The sequence below is a fragment of the Bombyx mandarina genome, chromosome 11 (genome assembly GCF_030267445.1).
Source record: "Bombyx mandarina strain Sakado chromosome 11, ASM3026744v2".
Taxonomy (NCBI): Eukaryota; Metazoa; Arthropoda; class Insecta; order Lepidoptera; family Bombycidae; genus Bombyx; species Bombyx mandarina.
The window spans coordinates 9355809-9377621 of record NC_143218.1 but is presented as its reverse complement, the minus strand read 5'-3'; the positions used below and the strand labels follow the sequence as shown (position 1 = coordinate 9377621).

At 40.0% G+C, this 21813-nt stretch overlaps 1 protein-coding gene across 15 annotated transcripts in view; it reads right to left on the bottom strand.

Annotated features, from left to right (window-relative positions):
• Window positions 1-749: 749 nt before the first annotated feature.
• Svil (Supervillin) overlaps window positions 750-21813 on the bottom strand; it is a 211211-nt gene continuing 190147 nt past the window's right edge. For all 15 annotated transcript variants that reach the window (XM_089730870.1, XM_028173249.2, XM_089730872.1 and 12 more), the window contains 12 exons: window positions 17976-18086; window positions 15311-15474; window positions 13617-13801; window positions 12763-12925; window positions 11769-11923; window positions 10958-11118; window positions 10108-10220; window positions 7954-9623; window positions 7089-7187; window positions 6129-6403; window positions 3760-3918; window positions 750-1915 (listed from right to left, as the gene is read on the bottom strand). In XM_089730870.1, coding sequence (XP_089586996.1) covers window positions 1829-1915; window positions 3760-3918; window positions 6129-6403; window positions 7089-7187; window positions 7954-9623; window positions 10108-10220; window positions 10958-11118; window positions 11769-11923; window positions 12763-12925; window positions 13617-13801; window positions 15311-15474; window positions 17976-18086 — 3342 coding nt within the window. In that variant the 3' untranslated portion in view covers window positions 750-1828. The remainder of the gene's footprint in view (window positions 1916-3759; window positions 3919-6128; window positions 6404-7088; window positions 7188-7953; window positions 9624-10107; window positions 10221-10957; window positions 11119-11768; window positions 11924-12762; window positions 12926-13616; window positions 13802-15310; window positions 15475-17975; window positions 18087-21813) is intronic.

Sequence of the window (21813 nt, the reverse complement as noted above, 5' to 3'; positions counted from 1 at the left end):
TTCACATTTCCTGGAGCCACAGCGTTAGTCCACAGTGCGCTTCCAGAGACCTTTTTTACCACGTACCATCCAGCTTTGGATTGAGCTGTCCTTCTTCAAACGAGGCTTGTGGCTTAACGGTAGGCAGCGGCTTGGCTCTGCCCCTGGCATTGCTGAAGTCCATGGGTGACGGTAACCACTCACCATCAGGTTGGCGGTATGCTCGTCTACCTACAATGACAATTAAAAAAAACACCGAGGACGAACACATAATTAAACCTTCTGTTTCTATAGGTAGGTCATTAATGGAAAAAAAACGACGAAAACATTTTTTTAGCAATTTATTACATCATTATTATACAAAATAAATCTCAAATACAATAATAATCATAAGTATAAGTAACACAACCGAAGCAAAACGTTAACCGGACTTGAGAGATGTCTGACGGCCGCCTTCTGCCGACCCTAAATGCAATGAGGGGCTTTGAAGATACAAAACTATTTCATTGTGTGTTAGCGAACTCTACTCATCGATAATATTGAAAACAGAGCATGTAGTAGTAATGAAGTACTAAAAATACAAATACAAAAAAAAGGAGTACGAGCGGAGCACAGTTTTAATTATTTTTCATTATTATTATTTTTTTAAATAGAAACTGTCATACCGTATAATTTAGAAAAAAAAAGTCAGCAGTATTATGTCAATCGATGAGGATATATAAAAAAAAAGATACCTAAGTTAACCTAAGGCATACTCGGCAAACAGTGCCATATATCAAATACACCGTGGTCTACCTAACGCACGGTTTATATAAATAGTAGCAATGAGTAGATATGTGATGTGTTAAAAATATTACATTATTATGTTTATGTAAAACGTGCGACTAAATAACGTCGTTTTAGCGTTTCCAATTTGTGCATGACGTAACGACAGTCGCATACAACTCCTACTGACTAAAGCGAGCAATAAGTAAATTACATGTTTGTATAACTAGGATAATAAACAAATAATGATAGTTTGAACATTACTCGGCGGGTGTTGTCGACGGACGTAGCGAGACAACCCTATTTGGCGTTTGGCGCTACTCGACAACACCTGACGGTCGTATCAAAAAATATCTCTATTTATCGATATCGATAACCTATCGATATGTCACATCCACGTTCGACTAAAAACTCCGATTAAAAAAACATCTACTAAAGTACTTTACAAAATTTTAAAAATCATAATAATGTGCATATCAATGTATACAGACAGAATAGGGTTGTAAGGGAATAAATATAAAAACAATTATATACAAAACAAGCAAAGTCGTGGATATCACATTATCGATAATACTATATTTACCAAAGACACAATTCCAACGAACAAATCCGCATTAAACGGCTACATCGCCTAGTCCTTACCGCGGCTATATGATAATATCACGAGAGCGAATACATAGTTAGGTACATAACGTTAGTTAGTAGAAAACGATTGTTCCATTCGATTAACTATAGATTTAAAGCGTGCCCTTAAAATTATTAGTTACATCAAATCCATTGACATTCTCGGTAAAAAAGTACGAAACAGCTGCTGATTTACAAAATACTAATCTAATCGGGAGACTTTCATTGTGTCTCGCGCGTCTATCGGGACTTACATGAAACGCGAACAAACAACATCGACTGCATTTCTCAATACTACTGAACACTTATCGATATCTCTCAGCAAGAATGTTGTCGATTAGAGTCGGGCTTCGACTATCGATAGAAATGTATCATCGACCTCGATCCCGCGTCTCGCGTCGCGATCGGTCGCGCCGGACGCGCAGTGTACAGATCCAACAAGTGCAAAAAGGCTGATCGATCAAAACAGTCCGAGATCTTTCTTCATGTTAGTCTGTTTCCACGCCGGCAGAACCGCGAATTCTTCTTGAGTCATACCAAAGGCCTCCTGCAATTATCGAATAAAAAAAAAAACTTTTGTTAATTTCGTCATTTAACGTTAGCTTAATTATTAATCTGACGACTGTACCATGTCGCTCGTGTTAGATGCTAGTCTTGGTCGTTGTTAAACATATTTTACGATTGATAATTAAGATTCGTTATAGTTTTATGTGGATCTGTGGCATTCAGGAGAAAATCCAAACTTGAGTAACAACTAAATTAGTATAAGTTTTTATTTACACTACACTTTAAGGTACACTTTAGACACATTGGTACATTAGTTTCACGAAGTTATCGATAAGTATTACTAAGGGCAGACGCTACTATTGGATAAAAACAATTTTAAGAGTGAAGCTACTAGAAGTATTCATTGGGTCTAGGCAGCTTTTGGTAAGCTTCGTCGAATTTTCTCGTCCTCCATTCCGCAACACCTAACGACAAAAGTCTATACAACCAGTGCGTCCTAGCCGTCATGACCTATGGAGCCGATACGCCGACATTTAGAACAGAACTGTTCCGATACTCGGTGTTTCTCTGAGAGATCGTAAACGAAACGCAGTCAATCGCATATTATGAGTGAAAGTTGCCGACATAACTCAACGGAAGCAAACTAAAGTGACAATGAGTGGTCGGTCATATCTGTCGCAGAAGCGATAAACTTTGGGGTAGACGAATTCTGGACTGGAGACTGCGGATCGGGGTAAACGTAGTGTAGGAAGCCCAGTAACAAACAAGGTGGAGGGACGAAGGTCTACCTACCCTACCTACGTCCAACAGTGGACTAAAATAGGCTGTTAATGAGGATGACATTGAGACAAGCTTTTTTTTATTGCCCTATAGGCAGACAAGCATACGGCCTACCTGATGGTGAGTGGTTACCGTCGCTCATGGACGCCAGCAATGCCAGGGTCAGAGCCAAGCCGGTACTTACCGTTTAAGACTCTACAGCTTGGACTGACATTTGGTGTTTGATTAACTTACGTATTCAAATACATCAGTTCACACTCCCATTCTTGTTCGGACCAACACAATAAGTTACTTAAATATGCAACATTAACTATTTAGGGGTTCATAGCGTTTAATTGTTTCATTTCATAAATCTATTTCGTTTTTGTTTCTTGAAAAGTGAACGTGTATGAAGAATGCTGACTTATTACAATGAACATGAACGTGAATTGACATCATTTCCAGATAGAACCTATAATTTTTCTAGAATCACAACGACCAGCTAAAAGGACGAGTTGCCAAAGGTCCGTTAACATGTCGACAAAAAAACGCGAACCGAAACTAGCGAGTTATCGCCAGTCGTCATTATTTCTAGAATCACGACGACTAAAAGGACGTGTTGCCAAAGGTCAGTAATCGGATCGACAAAAAAAAGGATGTGTGTGTGAGGAAGTCACACACGGTAGAAGTGAAACTTATAAATAAGATATAGATATATATACATATACTGACTATCCCACTACACAGGAGCATACATATGGACAATGTTTAATAGACGATAGTGGGGATGCTACGAAGAGTCGTACAAAGAGGAGACCGAGAGCATCTAATGTGTTCTATCTCGTTCTCTCGCCGGCTGAATCCTATAATCCTATACATTAATGTGTTTGTGTCTCTATGGACTTTTTTTTCGTTTCATCGAGTTTGAAATCACAACGATTCTAAAGAAGTTTCATATCAAAAACGTGTACGAAACGAGAGAGCTATCGCCAGTCGCCATTTTTTCAAGAATCACAACGGCCGACTAAAAGGACGACTTGCCAAATGTCCGTTAACGGAGTGACAAAAAAAAACGTGTACGAAACGACGAGCGAGCTATCAGCACTTCATCGAGTGCAAGGTTACCGTAAAGTCGTGCGCCGAGAGGTGCCGCTCGAGGTGGTGGGGGTCGACGTGGTCGGGCAGCGGGCGGCGCTGCAGCGCGGCCAGCGGCAACTCGGCGCGGCTCGACAGGCGCGTCAGCTCCCGCACCCCGCACAGCACCTCCCCCGCCTTGAACCCGTGCTGTAATGTACAGGTGCCCCTTTACCGACGTGCGCTTTATACAATGTGCATTTCCTTAAAATCTATCTATATATCTATACTAATATATAAATCTATAGTGGTTTTTACGGATGTTCCGTTGTAACTACTGAACCATGCATCCAATTGACTTGAAACTTGGCATCCATGTAGAAAATACATGTACTTAATGAATAGGCTAATATTATATGGAATAAAATATTTTTTTGTATCTCAGGAATGTGGACCTTTTTATATTGTTGGTTATCAATATGTGTAATTTAAGATGCCTGATGAAGGTCTAATAAAAGACCGAAACGTTGCAAAAATAATAATGTAATTTGTTATTATGATCCTATCTTGTCCACATTCCTGAGATACAAAAAATATTTTATAATAATTATGGACGATAATATTGATAATATTATACGGAATTATTTGTGGAAGTTCAGAGAAGGTTTAAAAGGTAGATAAATATGAAAATGCTCGGAATTAAATATAAATAAAAATTTTGTGTTTCCTTTGATGTCCCCCCCCCCCCCCCCCGTCGGACGGATGCCTTTTGTTTGATTTTTTAGTTTATTTTATACAAGAGTTTAGGTCTTTTATTTATCGATTGAGGCACTACGAAGTCTGCCGGGTCAGCTAGTACTAATATATAAATCTACAGTGGTTTTTACAGATCTTCCGTTATAACTACTGAACCATGCATCCGATTGACTTGAAACATGGTATCCATGTAGAAAATACATGTACTTAATAGATAGGCTAATATTTATATGAGTGTTGGACTTCCTTATAATAATGTTAATTTTAAATGCCGAAAACGAAGCGGGCGAGTACGGCTAGTATTTTATATGATCAGTGGAAGTTTTTTTATAACCCTTTCTTTCCTTTTTTTAAATAAAAAAGCAGTTTTCGTTTTTAGATACAAAGAAACACAACTTTTTATCCACATTAGTTTGTGCAGAACTAAAGAAACCATTGGACTTTTTGGCGGGAACGCGAGGAGTAAAGTTGTGTGATTTGTTTTATTTTGTCTATTTAGTGTTTCTTCAGGTTTAAATGCGTAATAACGGTGGTTTATTAACTGTTTAGTATCTGTGAAAGTGGACAATTGTGGGAAAATGAGATAAAGCTGCTGCACATAGCTTCTTGGGATCGTCCAAAAAGTCCACTGAAAAAGTCTCAGTAAATGACCACCATTTTACTGAGATTATATTTCATCACATGTCATCTCATTTATAAATTTAATTCGTTTTTAATCATTTATGTTATGTGGCGATTAGTTTCCTTCGTTTTTTATTATTCATAAACTGTAAATAATTAAAACGGCAAATTATAAAAATCTGGCTAATGCACAAACCGTGCCGAAGCCAAAATATAAAGAACAAGAAAGCATTATACAGTATGGACCAACACCAATGAATAAATAAATATGTTTTCAAAGCATTAAAACATGCGTCTTATATTATTATGTGATAAATTTACACTTTATTTTACACTTAAAGATATTTTATTTATTTTTAATCTTATATACATATATGAACATATATATGTGCATGTACCCATACATATGGAATATGTATATTATGTTGTAGGGTTTTCGTATATACCACCTATATATACAGTATTTTTTACTGAAAGATGATTTTTATTAATATTGTAAGACACATATGTACTCCGTTCATGTTTTTTTCCATCATGGATTATCTAATAATGATAGGCGTTAGCAATAAGACCGCATTTTGTTTCTACTGTGTATCCTTTTTTACACTATTAAATTTTCTCATCATATTGTGATCAGTATCTTAGAGATTTCGTGATATATTACAAGCACATAATTAATCCGTAACATCTCATGTAAACGACACGTCACAGAACCAATTCCATTGCTGTGTCCTGTCCATTGCTGCCCGGCCCTTTACAGTTTGCTATGACGTGCTAGTATCCAGAAATGTACTATCGAATATACGTACAATTATTGGCTTCAGAAAATTTCTATGTTGTATTGTAAACACGATTACAATTCATGATGAGACTTTATTAAATTTAATATTTCTTTGTATAATTAGTTTGAAGTTTGTCCACCGTGTCTTATAAATAACATCCATATTCGTTAGTGGAACGTTGCCTTTTACCGTATCAATCTTAATATAGACAATTACAATGTTAACCCACACCGAAAGTTTATTGCAGAGAATAGAACTCACAGCAATGTTAGCGTCGGCGGCCTCGTCGTGATGCTCCCAGGTGTCGAAAAGGTCGGTGAAGGCCTGCGGCTCCAGCCCGGCCGCGACCACGCGCAGCTCGGCGGGGGGCGAGGCGGGGGGCGCGGCGGGGGGCGCGGCCGGGGGCGCGGCCGGGGGCGCGGTGGGGGATGCGGCGGCAGATGAGGGGAGGGGCGCGGGGCGGCGGCAGTATGCGGCGGCGGTGCGGAGGGCGGCGCCGCGCACGGCCTGCCACCGACCTGCGAACGCTCCCACACCTGGAATTGATAAATAAGCAACGTTTTTAATACGCTTTTATTAGCTTCATACGTATGTTGGTATGTAACGGAATATTTGAACATTATTTTGACCCCCTTCAATAGGTCGGATTAAGTCAAAATTTACTTATCAAGGACTGATGACAATTCAATATTTTAAACAGTTACACCCGTTATTTACTTTTGGCAGTCAAAACAATAAATTCATTTGAGCGCCTTCTTTTTTTGGCTTAGGAAATTGGAAACTGTTGTATTTGCCTGAATGTACATCACTACATAGTATAAAACAAAGTCGCTTTCTCTGTCCCTATATCCCTATGTATGACTTAAATCTTTAAAACTACACAACGGAATTTGATGCGGGTTTGTTTAATAAATAGAATGATTGAAGAGGAAGGTTTATATGTATAATAACATCCATTAAATAGTGGAGAAATTAATATAAATTACAGATTGCGAAGCGAGGCGAGGGCGGGTCGCTAGTTAATGAATAATTTATGAATACATAATGCTTTTTTAAAAATATATTTATTTTCTATTTTTTTAGTTGGATTTTCTATCGACGAGTGTTTTTAGTTGTTTTTTTTAACTATTATTTATTTGTATTGTCTTAGAGTCGTGGTAACGTCAAATCGAACGATTCAAATAACAATTGAATATCTTGTGGAGATCATGTTCGTCTTACCGTTGTTAATCTCTGCGGGTTCAAGTTCACCGTCTTCGCCGCGAGGCCACCATCCCTGCCACAGCCACACGTGAAGACCGTCGTCCAACAGGAACAGAGCTGCCAATAATAATAATAACGAACTTTAGGACTTGGAGTGAACACCGAATGTACACAACGTGGTTTTTTTTTATTGCTTAATTGGGTGGACGAGCTCAAGGCCCGCCTGATCGTAAATGGCGTCACCTACCTAGAGATATAAGTTCTAAGGTCTCAGTATAGTTACAACGGCTGCCCCACCCTTCAAACCGAAACGCATTACTGCTTCACGGCAGAAATAGGCATAAAGGATAAGACGTCCGGTGCATTCGTATGTAGCGATGCACCGGTGTTCGAATCCCGCAGGCGGGTACCAATTTTTCTAATGAAATACGTACTTAACAAATGTTCACGATTGACTTCCACGGTGAAGGAATAACACCGTGCAATAAAAATCAAACCCGCAAAATTATAATTTGCGTAATTACTGGTGGTAGGACCTCTTGTGAGTCCGACCGGGTAGGTACCACCGCCCCGCCTATTTCTGCCGTGAAGCAGTAATGCGTTTCGGTTTGAAGGGTGGGGCAGCCGTTGTGACTATACTGAGACCTTAGAACTATATCTCAAGATGTGTGGCGCATTTACGTTGTAGATGTCTATGGGCTCCAGTAACCACTTAACACCAGGTGGGCTGTGAGCTCGTCCACACATCTAAGCAATAAAAAAAAATAAAAAAAAACCTACCCGTGCGGACTCACAAGAGGTCCTACCACCGGTAATAAGTGTGGCTAGTGGCTGGCAGTAATCCGGACAAACATAATGTGGTGTGATCAGAAGCAATAGTTACCTGGTTGCGAAGCGGAATACAACTCCTTTTGCTCAAAAGGGAAGGGTGTCACCAGCTGCTCGTGCCGCAGCGGAGACAACACCTCGTTAGCCTCGAACTGTCCGCTCGCGTCCGTGAAGTGGAACAGGCGCGGCGTGACGTCACCGCCCGCCTCCCGCCCGCCGCTCAGCACAGAGTTGTAGTACTGCTTGTTGGAGACGCCCAGACCTTCCAGCACCTCCTTGGGCTCATCGCCTTCCTTCACCTCGCTGATCTCCAGCTCGCCGCCGAACAAGTAATCCGACTTCCTGGCGATCAGCTTGTTGGCGAGTTCGATGGCGATGTTCTTCGTGTGCTTGAGGCTGCGCGCTCCGTGCCAGATGTACAGCCGGCCCTTCTCCGTGTCGACCAAAATCAGCGAGCCGCGGCTACGGAGTTGCCGCACGGAGCAGGGCACTTGAAGGAGGTACGCTTCGTTCGACAGATTGCCCCGAGTCACGAATAATCTGTATCGGCTTTTATCGACTCCGCGCTTTCCCTGGTATATGACCAAGTTCCCTTGGAACAGGTTCAGGAAGGCGGGAGGTTCGTTGCCTTGGGCGACGCGGACTTGCGGCCCCTTCTCGCGGTCCAGCTCGACGGTGAGCAGAGCCGCCGCGCCTTTCTCGTTGGGAGACGCGTCCTTCCCCTGCCAGCAGAAGTAGGCGCATCGGTCTCGGCCGGTCACGTTGTGTTTCGACGGCTTCCCGTTCAGCTCTCGGCCGGTGACGGTGATCTGGTATTCCCAACGAATGATGTAGCTGTCCCCGGAGAAGAACTCCGGAATCTCGGCCTCATTTTCGACCTTCTGATAATCGTATTCCCGCACGAGCCACTTGCAAACGGACTTAGTTCTGATGTCGTAATGTCTCATGTTGTCTTTGTCGTAGTAATGCGTCCCGCGACCCAGGTGAGATCCCTCTAGAACGAGATCCGGGTCTTGGTACTCGTTCGACCACATCTCCTCGGCATCGCACGGAGTTATTTCGGCGGTGTTCGTTTTGTTCTCTTGGGTCTTGACCCGAATTACTCGGGTGTAGTCCGGCCAGTCGAGGAACTTCTCTTTGAACAGAATCGTTTCCATGTGTTGGGTGACTTTGGACAGTATCGCCCACTCGGGCCGGGTCTTGGACGTTTTGGCGGTCGCGTCGATCTGTTCGCGTGCGCCCTGATACATTGCGGCGTTCAGAGGGTTGACGTGGCACTCCTCGTAGTTGTAGCCGTCGTCGTACAGCTCCTGGGCGAGCTGGGCCGCGCGACGTCGGCTCTCGAGGGGCACGTTCTTGCCGTACCATATGTACATTTCGGAACCGAAGTCGAATACGATGACCTTCGATTGGTTCAGCATCGCGATCCTCGGCATCTGGCCCCAGTACTCCTTGATCGGCACCAGCTCGTCGTCCAGCACCTCGTAGCACATGTTGGTCTGGACGATGCACGACTCGAATATTTCGTCTTCGTCGGGGTGTCCGGTTTCGGCTGGTTTGTAATCTTCGATGTCCTCGGTGACGCCCAGCAGTGTCCAGAATTGGTTCCAATGTTTGTTGTTGTAGTTCTTCGATTGCTCGTCGATTTTCGTGATGCTCGCGGCGTTCTTGCATCCGAGATCTTTTGTGTTGAGGATGTGCTGGGCCACGTCCATGCTACGATTTCTGAAAAAGGAAATTATTCATTTCAATATATAGTATATATATTGTTGTTAATGTATGTCTGTGTCACATCGATAGACCCCTATATGATCCCCCCTATGGTTCGTGGATTGCAATACATTATATATTTAAAAAAAAAAAATTGTCTGTTTGTTCGTGTTCTATACGTCGTTTTTAATTAACACGATTCGCCCGGACTCATTAGTAAATAGTAAACGTTATCTTTAATTAGTACAAAGTATCAAAATATGAACGTAAGAGGTAAGAGAGTGTCAAGAGAGTATTAGCTATGAATGTGGAAGGATATAGAGGGAGAGGCAGACCTAAAAAAAATGGATAGATTGCGTGAAAGACGATATGTGTACGAAGGGAGTGAGTGAAGAAATGGTGTATCATAGAGGAGTATGGAAGGAGAAAACATGTTGCGCCGACCCCAGGTGACTGGGAGAAGGGCAGGAGAATGACGATATCAAAAGAAGACACGTACCTTTCAATGACGTTAGCGTATTGTCCAATATAGAGGAACAGCTGGTCCGCGGAGATGAGTATGAAGCAATCACCTCGGTTAATGTTCGTGTGAACAGGTTCCACGAGTCTTGTCTAAAAGAAACACTTACTTGTTAATTAAATAAAAACATAATTGTACCGGTAGCTTATAAAGAACTCAAGAGATCTTTGATATACGCTTGAATCGCGCTAACGATGTTTTCAGGAAACGTTTATATGTTTTTTTATTGCTTAGATGGGTGGACGAGCTCACAGGCCACCTGGTGTTAAGTGGTTACTGTGGTTACTGGAGCCCATAGACATCTACAACGTAAATGCGCCACACACCTTGAAATATAAGTTCTAAGGTCTCAAGTATAGTTACAACGGCTGCCCCACCCTTTAAGCCAAAACGCATTACTGCTTCACGGCAGAAATAGACAGGGTGGTGGTACCTATCTGCGCGGACTTACAAGGTCCTACCACCAGTCACAAGGTCCTACCACCAGAGAGAGACCAAATGTTTCGAGCAAGAACATTCGGTCTGTTGGTTTATCGAGTGATTTACAAACTGGTGAGCCCGGTGTGATATGAACAAACAGCTTTATGATTATAATATACTAATAAATATATTTATATATAGCTATTTGCGTCACGGATTACTGATTCGTGGGAGGAGTAGACAGGACAGGGGAATCTACTCTTGTGGGCTCACAATTGGGATTTTTGATGATGAAATATCGATTTTCTTTATCGATTTTTTAATCGATCGCTTCATTCAATGTATTCACCATATTTGTACCTATAGGTGTCACAAACTTCATCGACTGAGATGAGATTGAGAGATGTACCTGCACCCGTCGCCTGCCCTTGACGTGGAGCAGCATGAGCGCGCGGGTGCCGTGCGGGGGCGCGGGCCCGGGCGCCGCACTGCGCAGGGCGACGTTGGCGAAGTCTTCCTTGCTGGCGAGTGCCGCCAGAGCTTCGGCTGCTAAGCCCACGTTTGCCGTCACTGGAAATAATGTTATTAACATTATCTTTATGAGTATGTAAAGTAAAAAAATAGAAAGATTTAGAGATCGCGCGCCACCTACCTACCGAGTGCTATTATAAATACAACCAATACAATAGATCCGCTCATACGTATGAAAAAAAAACATCAAAATAGGTTCAGCAGAATTATTATACTGAAAAACGCAAAACTTTATGATTGTGCTACATAATTTTCCGTTACATTATTTGCGAAAAAACTTTATTTGAACTAAAACATAATTGGTTATTACTAAGCGGCGATTACAAACAAGCTGCTTTGCATTATTATATTTATATCTATTTATATACATGTCTAATGTAATATATATTTAAAAATGCAAGTTATAACTGAGGCATTTAACCCGACGCTGACAAGAGTCCCTAATTAATCATCCGGGAAAACGCGTATCTTCCATTCCCTTACCATCCACCTCGCTAACTTCCTAATTCAAAATGGAATTTTCTTTGTCGAATTCGGAATGGAATTATAAAATTGTGTGATTATTGATTCCTTATTACCAACAATCGATTACTGTCAGTATCCGTAATTCATCAGATAAATGACATATGAATGTTCGCTTTCAAAATGTGCTGTAAGTAATAGCGAATAAGGTTTAGAATTGAACGAACCTTTCTCCTTGATAAGCTGTTCTCGTATATTGGTGGAGGGGGGCGGGACGTACTCGTCGCGCAGGTCGGTGCGCGCGGCGAGCGCCCTCAGCGGGTTCCTGGAGGCGGCGTGGCGACGCTCGCGTTTGGCACGACGACTCCATTCATTGGCCAACCTTTGGCATAAATATTAAACATTACTGTCATATAAAGCAAGGGGTAGACTTAATGCTATTAAAACCAAGTTGTTTCTTATGATATTGGATTAAGAGCTATGTTTATCGCCAATCTCAAATCGAAACTGCCTATATAAACACAATCGCGATGTGTGTGTGGTCCCGAAATATTCTCCCGCAAATAAAATATCTCGAATAATTGTGGTAGCAGAAAGCTTAAACCATGGTCACCTTCGCTGGTGGTCATATGTGTTTATTCGTTTGATCTATTTATAGTTAAAACAGTGTCTACATATTTTTATAGCGAATAAGTACCTAATTTGTCCACTAGAAAATACTTATAGACTACCATTTATCAGTATGCAGGTATTTGTAAATAAGTGCTTGAGGTCGATACTCCGCATATTCTGGCCAGTCACTATCTCTAATAAAGACCTTTGGACTAAATGTGACCAAAATCCCATCGCGCAAGACATTGCTCATCGGAAATGGCGTTGGATAGGACACACTCTACGGCGCAGCGGAGTCAACGCAGCATCAATCGCGTTTGAGTGGCAACCGCTTGGCAGGAGAAGACCTGGTCGCCCTGTACACAGTTGGCGACGCACCGTAGAGAGTGAGATGAGGACTGCCAACGTGACCTGGAGGGATGTCAAGGAGCAAGCGCAAGACAGGGTAAAGTGGAGACAACTTGTGAGGGCCCTATGTACCAGCGGGGTACCCTAGGACTACAACAACAACCATTTATCATAATCATAATTATGAAACATGTTTTAGATTTAAACGTAGATGAAATCGCAAGACAAACTAAGCGTTGTGCAACTAAGTATCACACTTACAATTGCCTTGAGCCGCTATCGATGGCGTCTAGATCGACGTCCACGGCGTCAACGGTCTTCTCCTGTTGCTGAAGAGGAGCGAAGAACGCATGGAAGGTCTCGTCGTCTGCCCGTGGTACTCTAACTGGGCAACCCGACTTTTCTGCACCGGGAGATTCATCCTCTGAAAGAGAAATCAATATTGCAATAACATCTCCTAATTAAATAACCGATTCAGGCGACGAGGCAACGCAAAGCCAGCGTCGACCTAAGCATGTCCTCGATCCATCCTTGGAGCTTTTAAGCACTTCAAGCACCGATCCCAGTTCTTGTCGAATGCAAACATGCAACCTAGCACATATACACAACCCACTAAGTTTCTTACCGGATCTTCTAATTGGGTCGTAATTCCTTTGGTAGACTCAGCGAAGAACTGCTCTTGTTAGGATTAGTGTTAGCCATTCTCTCAGGTTGAGCCTGTGAGCTCCGCGGTTAGCGCGTATTTGCAATAGCCCTTTAGGCTTCTAATGCGATTAAGTAGCAAAAACATTAAGCCATGAACAATAGACGCAAAAAACGCGACTGTTTAGAAAGATCTAATTTTTTTTATTGCTTAGATGGGTGGACGAGCTCACAGCCCACCTGGTGTTAAGTGGTTACTGGAGCCCATAGACATCTACAGCGTAAATGCGCCACCCACCTTGAGACATAAGTTCTAAGGTCTCAGTATAGTTACAACGGCTGCCCCGCCCTTCAAACCGAAACGCATTACTGCTTCACGGCAGAAATAGGCAGGGTGGTGGTACCCACCCGTTCGGACTCACAAGAGGTCCTACCACCAGTATAAAGGTATTAGGGAAACAAGAAACACTCACTCTCTTCGGCTCTACTGCTAATACTCTCGCTGACGGAATGACTCCTCTTGAAGGATTCTCTGTCGATTCGCACCGGTTCCTTGGGTTTCAGTTCAACGGCTGCAGCACTGACTACAGCGCACGACGCCGACCTGAGCGGGCCAGATGGGAACCCGTTTGTTGGTGACGATGGCTGTTTGCGAGATCTGTATAAGATTTTTTTTATTACTGGAGTTTAGCAAAACTGTTATCGGATCAGCCAGAGGTAGCTTGTACCGCACTATTACAGACTCCTCCTCCATGCGTCGTGTTCTTCAGTGCTGAGGGTCGTGAACTTTACGGAATACATAAGCATACGTAAAGGTTTTCTTGGGAAAATTGCTAGTGGTGGGTTCCCGCGTCCTTCCACAGCAAAATTTCAGAGGCGATTTAGTTCCTCTGGGCTACTGAAGCCCTAATTCGGGTTAGTTGACCGCCGCCCGTTGCTCGGCGTTATATTTTTACGGCCGGGTAGGTGGCATACCGACGCTAAACCTCCAAATTATTACAGATAAATTACAAATAAATTACAGACTATTGCGGCACACGATGAATAGAAATCGCAACCGTTTTTTCCTCCGTGTATTGCGTACACATTTTGGTAATCACAAACATTTTAAAATTTCATTTAAATCTGACGTGTGACAATACTTTGTAAAAGTACGGAGATTTCGCAATTGAGAACAATCTTTAATGTAATTTGAAAGTAGTCATTTAACAATCGGTGATAAAGCACGTTCCAATCGTTACGATATATACGAATGTTTGTGGTGCAGAGTTCCATTTTAAACACACAGATGCTACACAGATGATATGCTGTTTAAAACTTCTTTTGTTTCTTTATGGCTTTAATAAATAGCTCAATATTTAACTGGTAGCACAATTTCATTAATTTTATTATTATTTATCAGGTACTATGTTTCTAAATGGCACATGAAGAATTTGTCTATTTCTAATATTTGGGAATGACGGAGTTGAATTCCATCCCACACATTACGGGAATATTTAGTCATAGTTATGAAATCATTGGTATGTCGAAAACAAAGTTTATAATAGACCAATACGTAAATAAAAAAATTGTAAAAATATATTAACATTATTGCAAAATAAATTGAAGTTACAATAGCGTGCAAAATTCAAAATCTAATCGTCTTAACTAACTCTTTAACGGTAATACATATTATATTGTACTGTAAGAATTTTATAAATCTTATTATCAACATTTATAAGTTACTAAGATCGAATGTCATCTATTGTTTTTCAATCAGGATCTGTAACAAGTTTAGCTGTCCCTCAAAAAGCTTCGACCTGAATGCGATCCGAAAGTATAATAACTGTTATTGATTCTATAATGAGGGAATATAGCTGGGCTAAATAGCTTTGTTGGCCAAAGTAAGGAGGAAGTTCCCGAATGTAGCTGCAATAGCCCTTTAGTATACAAGCTATTAGGTAGGGGGGAAAAAGGAGGGAGTTTCGAATAGGGAATATGACCTTTTAGTCACTCAAACATACTCCACATCTGCATATGCTATATCCAACCAGCAAGCAACTGGTTTTATGGACACGAGTCTCAGAATTTCACTGAACGGTTTTCAGTTCTATAGGAACTCTGTTATATTAAAAAAGGTGGAACAAATTCACACACTCTAAATAAATTTCATATTAACGTTCCGTACCTGAACTTGTTCGGAGGCGGTATGCCAGGTGACGCGACTGCCATTGGTGATGGTATCGTCGGAGGAGTCAGCGGTGGAGTGGTCGTAGCGACCTTGTCTCGTTCCAGACGGCCAGCCACCGTGAACATCGTAGCATCGTTCTGGGGAACTCTCTTGCGCCATCCCTGAAACAAATCCCGATATTTTTTCATTAATAGATAAGACGAGAACGCGGCTCTAACGCATTGGGGAAGCTGGTTTTTCTCGCACATAGATTCTGTTGGTTAAAAGGTCTTACTAGCATGCTTTAGTCCTCGCCTCGAACAAACCCTGTATTGGGTACTTATGTCATAATTTAGAAAGAAATCATTTAAAAAATATATTGTTATCCACAATGGGTATAATGTGTTACGCCTGTTAACTTTATAACGGTGAATTTATCTAGGAAAAACAAAAGAAAGAAAGGATTGCACAGATTCAGACTGTACGTGATCATAAATTACTTTACGTACGATGAAAATATATTTTTTTATAAATATATTGTCAGAAAACGGCATTTGGTTCTTTTGTGCGAAATGGGTTAAAGCGATCTGTTCATAACGAAATATTTGTAGTAATCAATTACTTTTTGTTAGGCTCGTTCCACAGAAATTCAATGTTAAAAATGTGTCCTCGAGACGGAATCAAAGTGCTGGATATTTTTTTGGTAGCTATAACAAAGTTTTGGATGTGGACCGACTGTTATCCATTATATATAATGGCCTTTGTTAAACTCCGAGAGTGCGGGAGATGCAATAGTGGACGTTGATGACGCGCTGATGGTTCAAGTGTTAAGGCTGAAGTTGTTCCTTCAGGGTCACCAGTTTATAGTGACAGCGAACGAACGGAAAGATCTTCTACAAAGAAGGCCACATTGTTTGGTTAACTGACGGTTCTAATGTGGTTTTTCGAAACTTGTATGCACATAAAAAGTTTTTATAGAGGATATCGTTAGCGAGAGTCAGATTTATTTCCAATATTCTATTCTATCTATTTGTTCTATGACAGGCACCGAGCAAACAAATCTCTTTAATTTTATTCTGAATGTTTCTAAATTCTTGATACAAATAAAATTGTTTGGTGGCATGATTTTAACTTTAATTATCGAACAATTAATTGGATTGGGGGGGAATTGTTTCATGAAAAGAAATTGTTCAAAAATTAATCACAAAATGAATTGATATATAATAAAAAAGCGTATTAAAACACACAAACACATACATAGACAGAATTGAACAAAGAAAAATCGTATCCTTGAACTTTTAAATATTTATGTGCAGGTTAAGGATATATCTTTTAGCGCAATTAACATGATTTTGTACGGCCCAGCATAATAAACATTGGAAAGGCGAGTATTCGGAGGTCGTACAATGGTTGCGGGTATTCGAAGCAAACAAACCATACGAACATTAACAATTGCGCAATCTCGTAATGTTTATAAAGACTTGCGATGTTTTGAAGCAATTTTGTTACGATGAGGCAAACGAACTCATGCTACGGGTGGTGTTAAGCTAATTAATTATTGGTGGTAGGACCTCTTGTGAGTCCGCACGGGTAGGTACCAGCACCCTGCCCATTTCTGCCGTGAAGCAGTAATGCGTTTCGGTTTGAAGCTGTAACTATACTGAGACCTTAGAACTTATATCTCAAGGTGGGTGGCGCATTTACGTTGTAGATGTCTATGGGCAGTAACACCAGGTGGGCTGTGAGCTCGTCCACCCATCTAAGCAATAAAAAAAAGGTGGTATAGGGCGTATTGAGCCAGAATAGACATCACCTTTTCAGCTTATTTCTGCCACGAATCAGTAATACATTCCGGTTTAAAAGGTGCAATAGCCATTAAACAAGATGATTTTCTGAGACCAGTATTTCTGTGTACAAAGTTTTCTTAGAATCCGAAGTTGACTAATGCCGAATGACTCACGGAAAAATGTATGCACTTTTCGTAATGGATATCAATTAAACTATATAAACGCCATATTGCATTATTAAAACTCTATGGTATAATTAAGGTAATTGTCATCTAATCTTCATTCTTGATGAACTTTTTTTGAAGTACAAAATATGTTTCTTCTGTTAAGGTACATTCGCGCATTGGCAAATGCAACGATGCCAATAATAGTGCTTTTGGCCGGGCGCACTGACAGCCCAGCTATTGCTATATCACAAGAGCCCATTGACATTACAATATGTAACTCTTTTTTTATGTTTGAGAGATTACTGGTGGCCCGGAGGTTTTTCGAGTTTTAACAGGGCAGATGGGCGAGCAAGGGTTCAGCCAGTAGAGGGGTGGGATTTGCTAACAGCTATCCGAGCACACAGCTATCTGACACAAAGGAGACCTAACAATTCAAGAGTAGCGCGAATGAATCTACTACCGGATCGGAATCGCGACCCGCTGAGAAGATCGGGCGAGAAACTCAGCGTTCTGATGTTAAGGTTAGGTTGCACGTCGAACTCTTTGCCGAGTTCGACGAGTACGATTACCGGGGTGTGTAATTCTCGATAGCATTGTATATCATTTCAACCTGTCAAAGCGGACAGAAACCGACCGAATAGACAAGCCAACCAATATCTACACCCTAGCATCAATCGGTATGTTGTCTTTTTAACCCATAGTAGTAGGATGTGGAAAGATAGTAATTACCTGCGATGCCGTCTCCAATTTGTTTCTTCTGTCAGCAAGAATATTAGGTCCTAATTCGTTTTCGTCGACTTGAACCTTTTTCTTTTCATCTGCGACAGCGTTCAGAGATTCCTGCAAAAAAGAAAATATTTGTTTATACGTTTATCCTTCGTACCCGAGCTATCATTTTTATTAATACGCTTTTATTAGCTTCAGACGTATGTATGTTAGTATGTATGTAACGGAATGTTTGAACATGTTTTTGACCCCCCTCAAAACATCGGATTAAATCGAAATTTGGCATACTTATTAAGGACCGATGACAACTCAATATTTAAAAAAAATTTAAAAAAAAATTAAATTCAACTAAAATTGAAAAATAAATAATAGTTTAAAAAACTAAATGCATGCAATGCATGGTATCAGTAGTTATAAATATTTTATGAACAGATATGAGTAGAAGAGTTATTTTGATAATATCCTGAAAAGCACCTACGCTTTTTTTTACAATTAAATATTTTTTTCTTACACTATTTTTAATTCAAATTTATTAAAATTTATTTTCTATTTTTAGTTGGATTTTCAATAAAGGCGTAATTTTTTAGTTTTTTAAGCTATTATTTATTGGAATTTCTGTTGCTGTAGTTGAAGGCCCACCCATATACGTAAATAGCTCCAATTCAAGTTAAGTAATTTAGTATTCAAGTTAAGTATATGTGGACGAAATCATATTGTAAAACAACTGACTTAACTATCGTTCTTTAAGCCGAAACGCGTGACTGATTCTCGGCGGATAATGGCAGGATAGTGGTACACCCACCCGAGCGTTACTATCATTAAAACACACACCAAGTATAAAAGAACGACAACAGGTTAGTGTTTACATCAACAATGTTTATTAAACACGTTGTAACTATACTGAGAACTTAGGACTTATATCTCAAAGTAGGTTGCGGAATTTACGTTGTAGATGTCTGTCTATAGGCTCCGGTAATCGCTATAACACCAGGCGGACCGTGAGCTCTTCCACCCATCTCTAAGCAATAAAAAAAAACAAGCATCCTGAATAAATTTAGTTTAATTTGGATAAATAGCCTCAAAAATCTACAACTATCTTTAAATAGTCGATTCTAGTAGTTATCATATTATTATTATAAAACAGATTACGTTTCATCTAGATTCAAGTGTTGGTTATTTGCCACGCTCTGTCGCTTAAACTATGATAATACTCAGTAACTATATCGTTGAATTAAAACTATGCAGAACTAGATTCGGTTGACTATTAATAATATCGCTATTTTTAAAAGAATAGTTTTTTATGCGTGACGAAATTGATTTAACATCTCTTAAAAGACAGCACTTTTAAGAGCTGTGCTTAATGTGACAGCAATGAGATGTATGAAAACCAAGGTCAGTCGCATCTACCTAAAGTTCAATGTGTTATATTTACTAAGCAATGTCAATATAAAATTATGATTTTCGCGTTAGAATATTATAGTTATAACGTATTCAGATTTATTAAGTACAAATACTTATTTATGTATTAAATGATATTATATTCAGTATTACAAAATAACGAGCGAGAACTGACAGGAAAACGGCATTAAAACGCGTAATTAATTTTGACGAACGTTTCGCTATAATTCAAACATCCTATAACCCTGAGTTTAAAATACAAATAATGATACATTTAGAAATTGCATAAGAAAATAACCTGGTCATTGTCCACGGTGTCATTTTCAAGATCGAACTTCTTGAAAACGGGTTTTAAGGAGGTGTTGCTCGTATTTCTAGTTTTACTCTTCAATTCGCCGATGAGCGAACCGAAGTTGACTCCGGAGGGTACGCCCGATTGTTTTTGAAGTCGCGCTAGTAGTGGCTTTTGTTTGTTGGTTTCAATACAACTTTCTTTTTCTTGTTCATTGTCTGAATATTTTCGATAATCTAAATTATCCTGTTTAGTTTCAGATGAGCTTAAGTGTTTTATCGTATCGGCTATCTCGTCTATGGATTCTTGTAGTTTTGTCGCTTTCTCGCTGAAATTATTTTCTTTAACTAAAAGCTTCGAATCAATAATCGGTTTAATAGCAGGAACATAATCTTCCTCGGTTTTTAATATAACGTCTTTATCCAAAGACAAATTTTGTATGATCGACTGTATTTTGTCACCGCTTAAAATAGTTTTTTCGAGGAATTCCGCTAATTTTTCTTTTGGCGGACTTTCTCGTCTGTTCAGTTTCTCAATGTTTTTTTCATTTTGTTGTTTTAATAATACACTTGGAGTTATTATTTCTTTACTGTTGGCTATATCATAACTCTGTGGCACATGGGGTTCAGTTATCTGTTTCCGATGTTCGAATGTAATATTTTCAAGGACGTTATGTATTTTTTCATTTCTTTCCGTATCTACTATTTCGGAGTTTACATAGTTTTCATTGCAATCATTAATGGAATTATTTACTTTTTCTAATTCTTTTTTCTCGAGTGACACTCTCCTTGCAGGTTCAACGTTCTCTTTTTTTGCAATATTAGTTATTGACGAACCCTTCGCGTCTGCTAAAGGAGTCGTTTTCTTTTGTTTTTCTAGATTTTCATCCACTCCGGACTCCGAAAATCGGACTTCAGGTCGTTTCTCAGGAATAAGAAACTTCCACAATAAATATATCAATACCAATGATATACTTATGATCGATTCGAAAAACATTTTTGCTATTTATTTCTCATTACATCACTGATTAGTCAATTCAAAATAGTTTGTTTATTATGCTACTAATTTCAACGTTAACAATCCTTAAAGGTTCTGCGATTCAAGTGTGATAAGGTATCAATTGAGCATTCATCTTTTAGCACAGTAATATCCGCACATTACATATGGCATTCATCTAAATTATATTTTTTCACTGCACTTCATCGCACTGCTCTGAAATAGTGACGTTTAAAAATGAGTTTTTAATAATAGCGCGTAAACAAAGCGTGTGCGGCAACCGATTGAAGCAGACTGCGGATTCCGTTCGGTCGTCACTATCATCTGGTAGCGGACACTGTACGCGTGAGTCATGAGATCCTAGTAAACGTATAAACATTACAAGCGGCAGCAAAAATATGACGCACAATGAAAACGACAACCGCGTCAAGACCGGTAAGTTCATCTTCGACAGAACCTTGAACAGGGAAAATATACGCCCAAACAGAGGACGACCTCAGATATATTTTAAATACCCAGAGTATAAGCTCATAAAAGCGTATTGCCACAACTAATTATCTACTGACATTGAAACCGACCGGAGTTTTCGAGCACCGTTATTACCAGACAATATTACACATAGCATTACAATGCGTGGCCTCATTTTGAAACAGGTATTAAAAATTCTTAACACATTGGATAAGGAAAACATCGAATCGTTTTTCCTGACATTCTGAAGCACAACTCAACGATACACGCAATGGTTTAGAGGTAAAGAACGTGTACCAAATATGTCAACTTGCCCCGGCCAAATTTGGCGAGAAGCACTAAAATTATGGACACTTCATTTATGAAATGTCTAACAGCAACCCGTTTTATACGCATATCTTGTTTTATTAATTAGCTAGAAATAGGAAGGCGTCAAAAAGCATTGTGCCTTAACAGGAAACGACGAAAGTTAAAACATCAAACACAATAAGGCACCATATTAGAGCAATATGGGATGCATCTATTACAAGTGCACGACGAAACATTGACAAGACGTATTAATATTCATTGAAATTCCAAAGTCCTCTTGAATACAAACGATCACGAATGACCCATACTGTTTATAGAACAGCCGTAACACGTAGACTTGGACCAATGAGTGCCAAAATAGTTACGGTACTTGTGCAA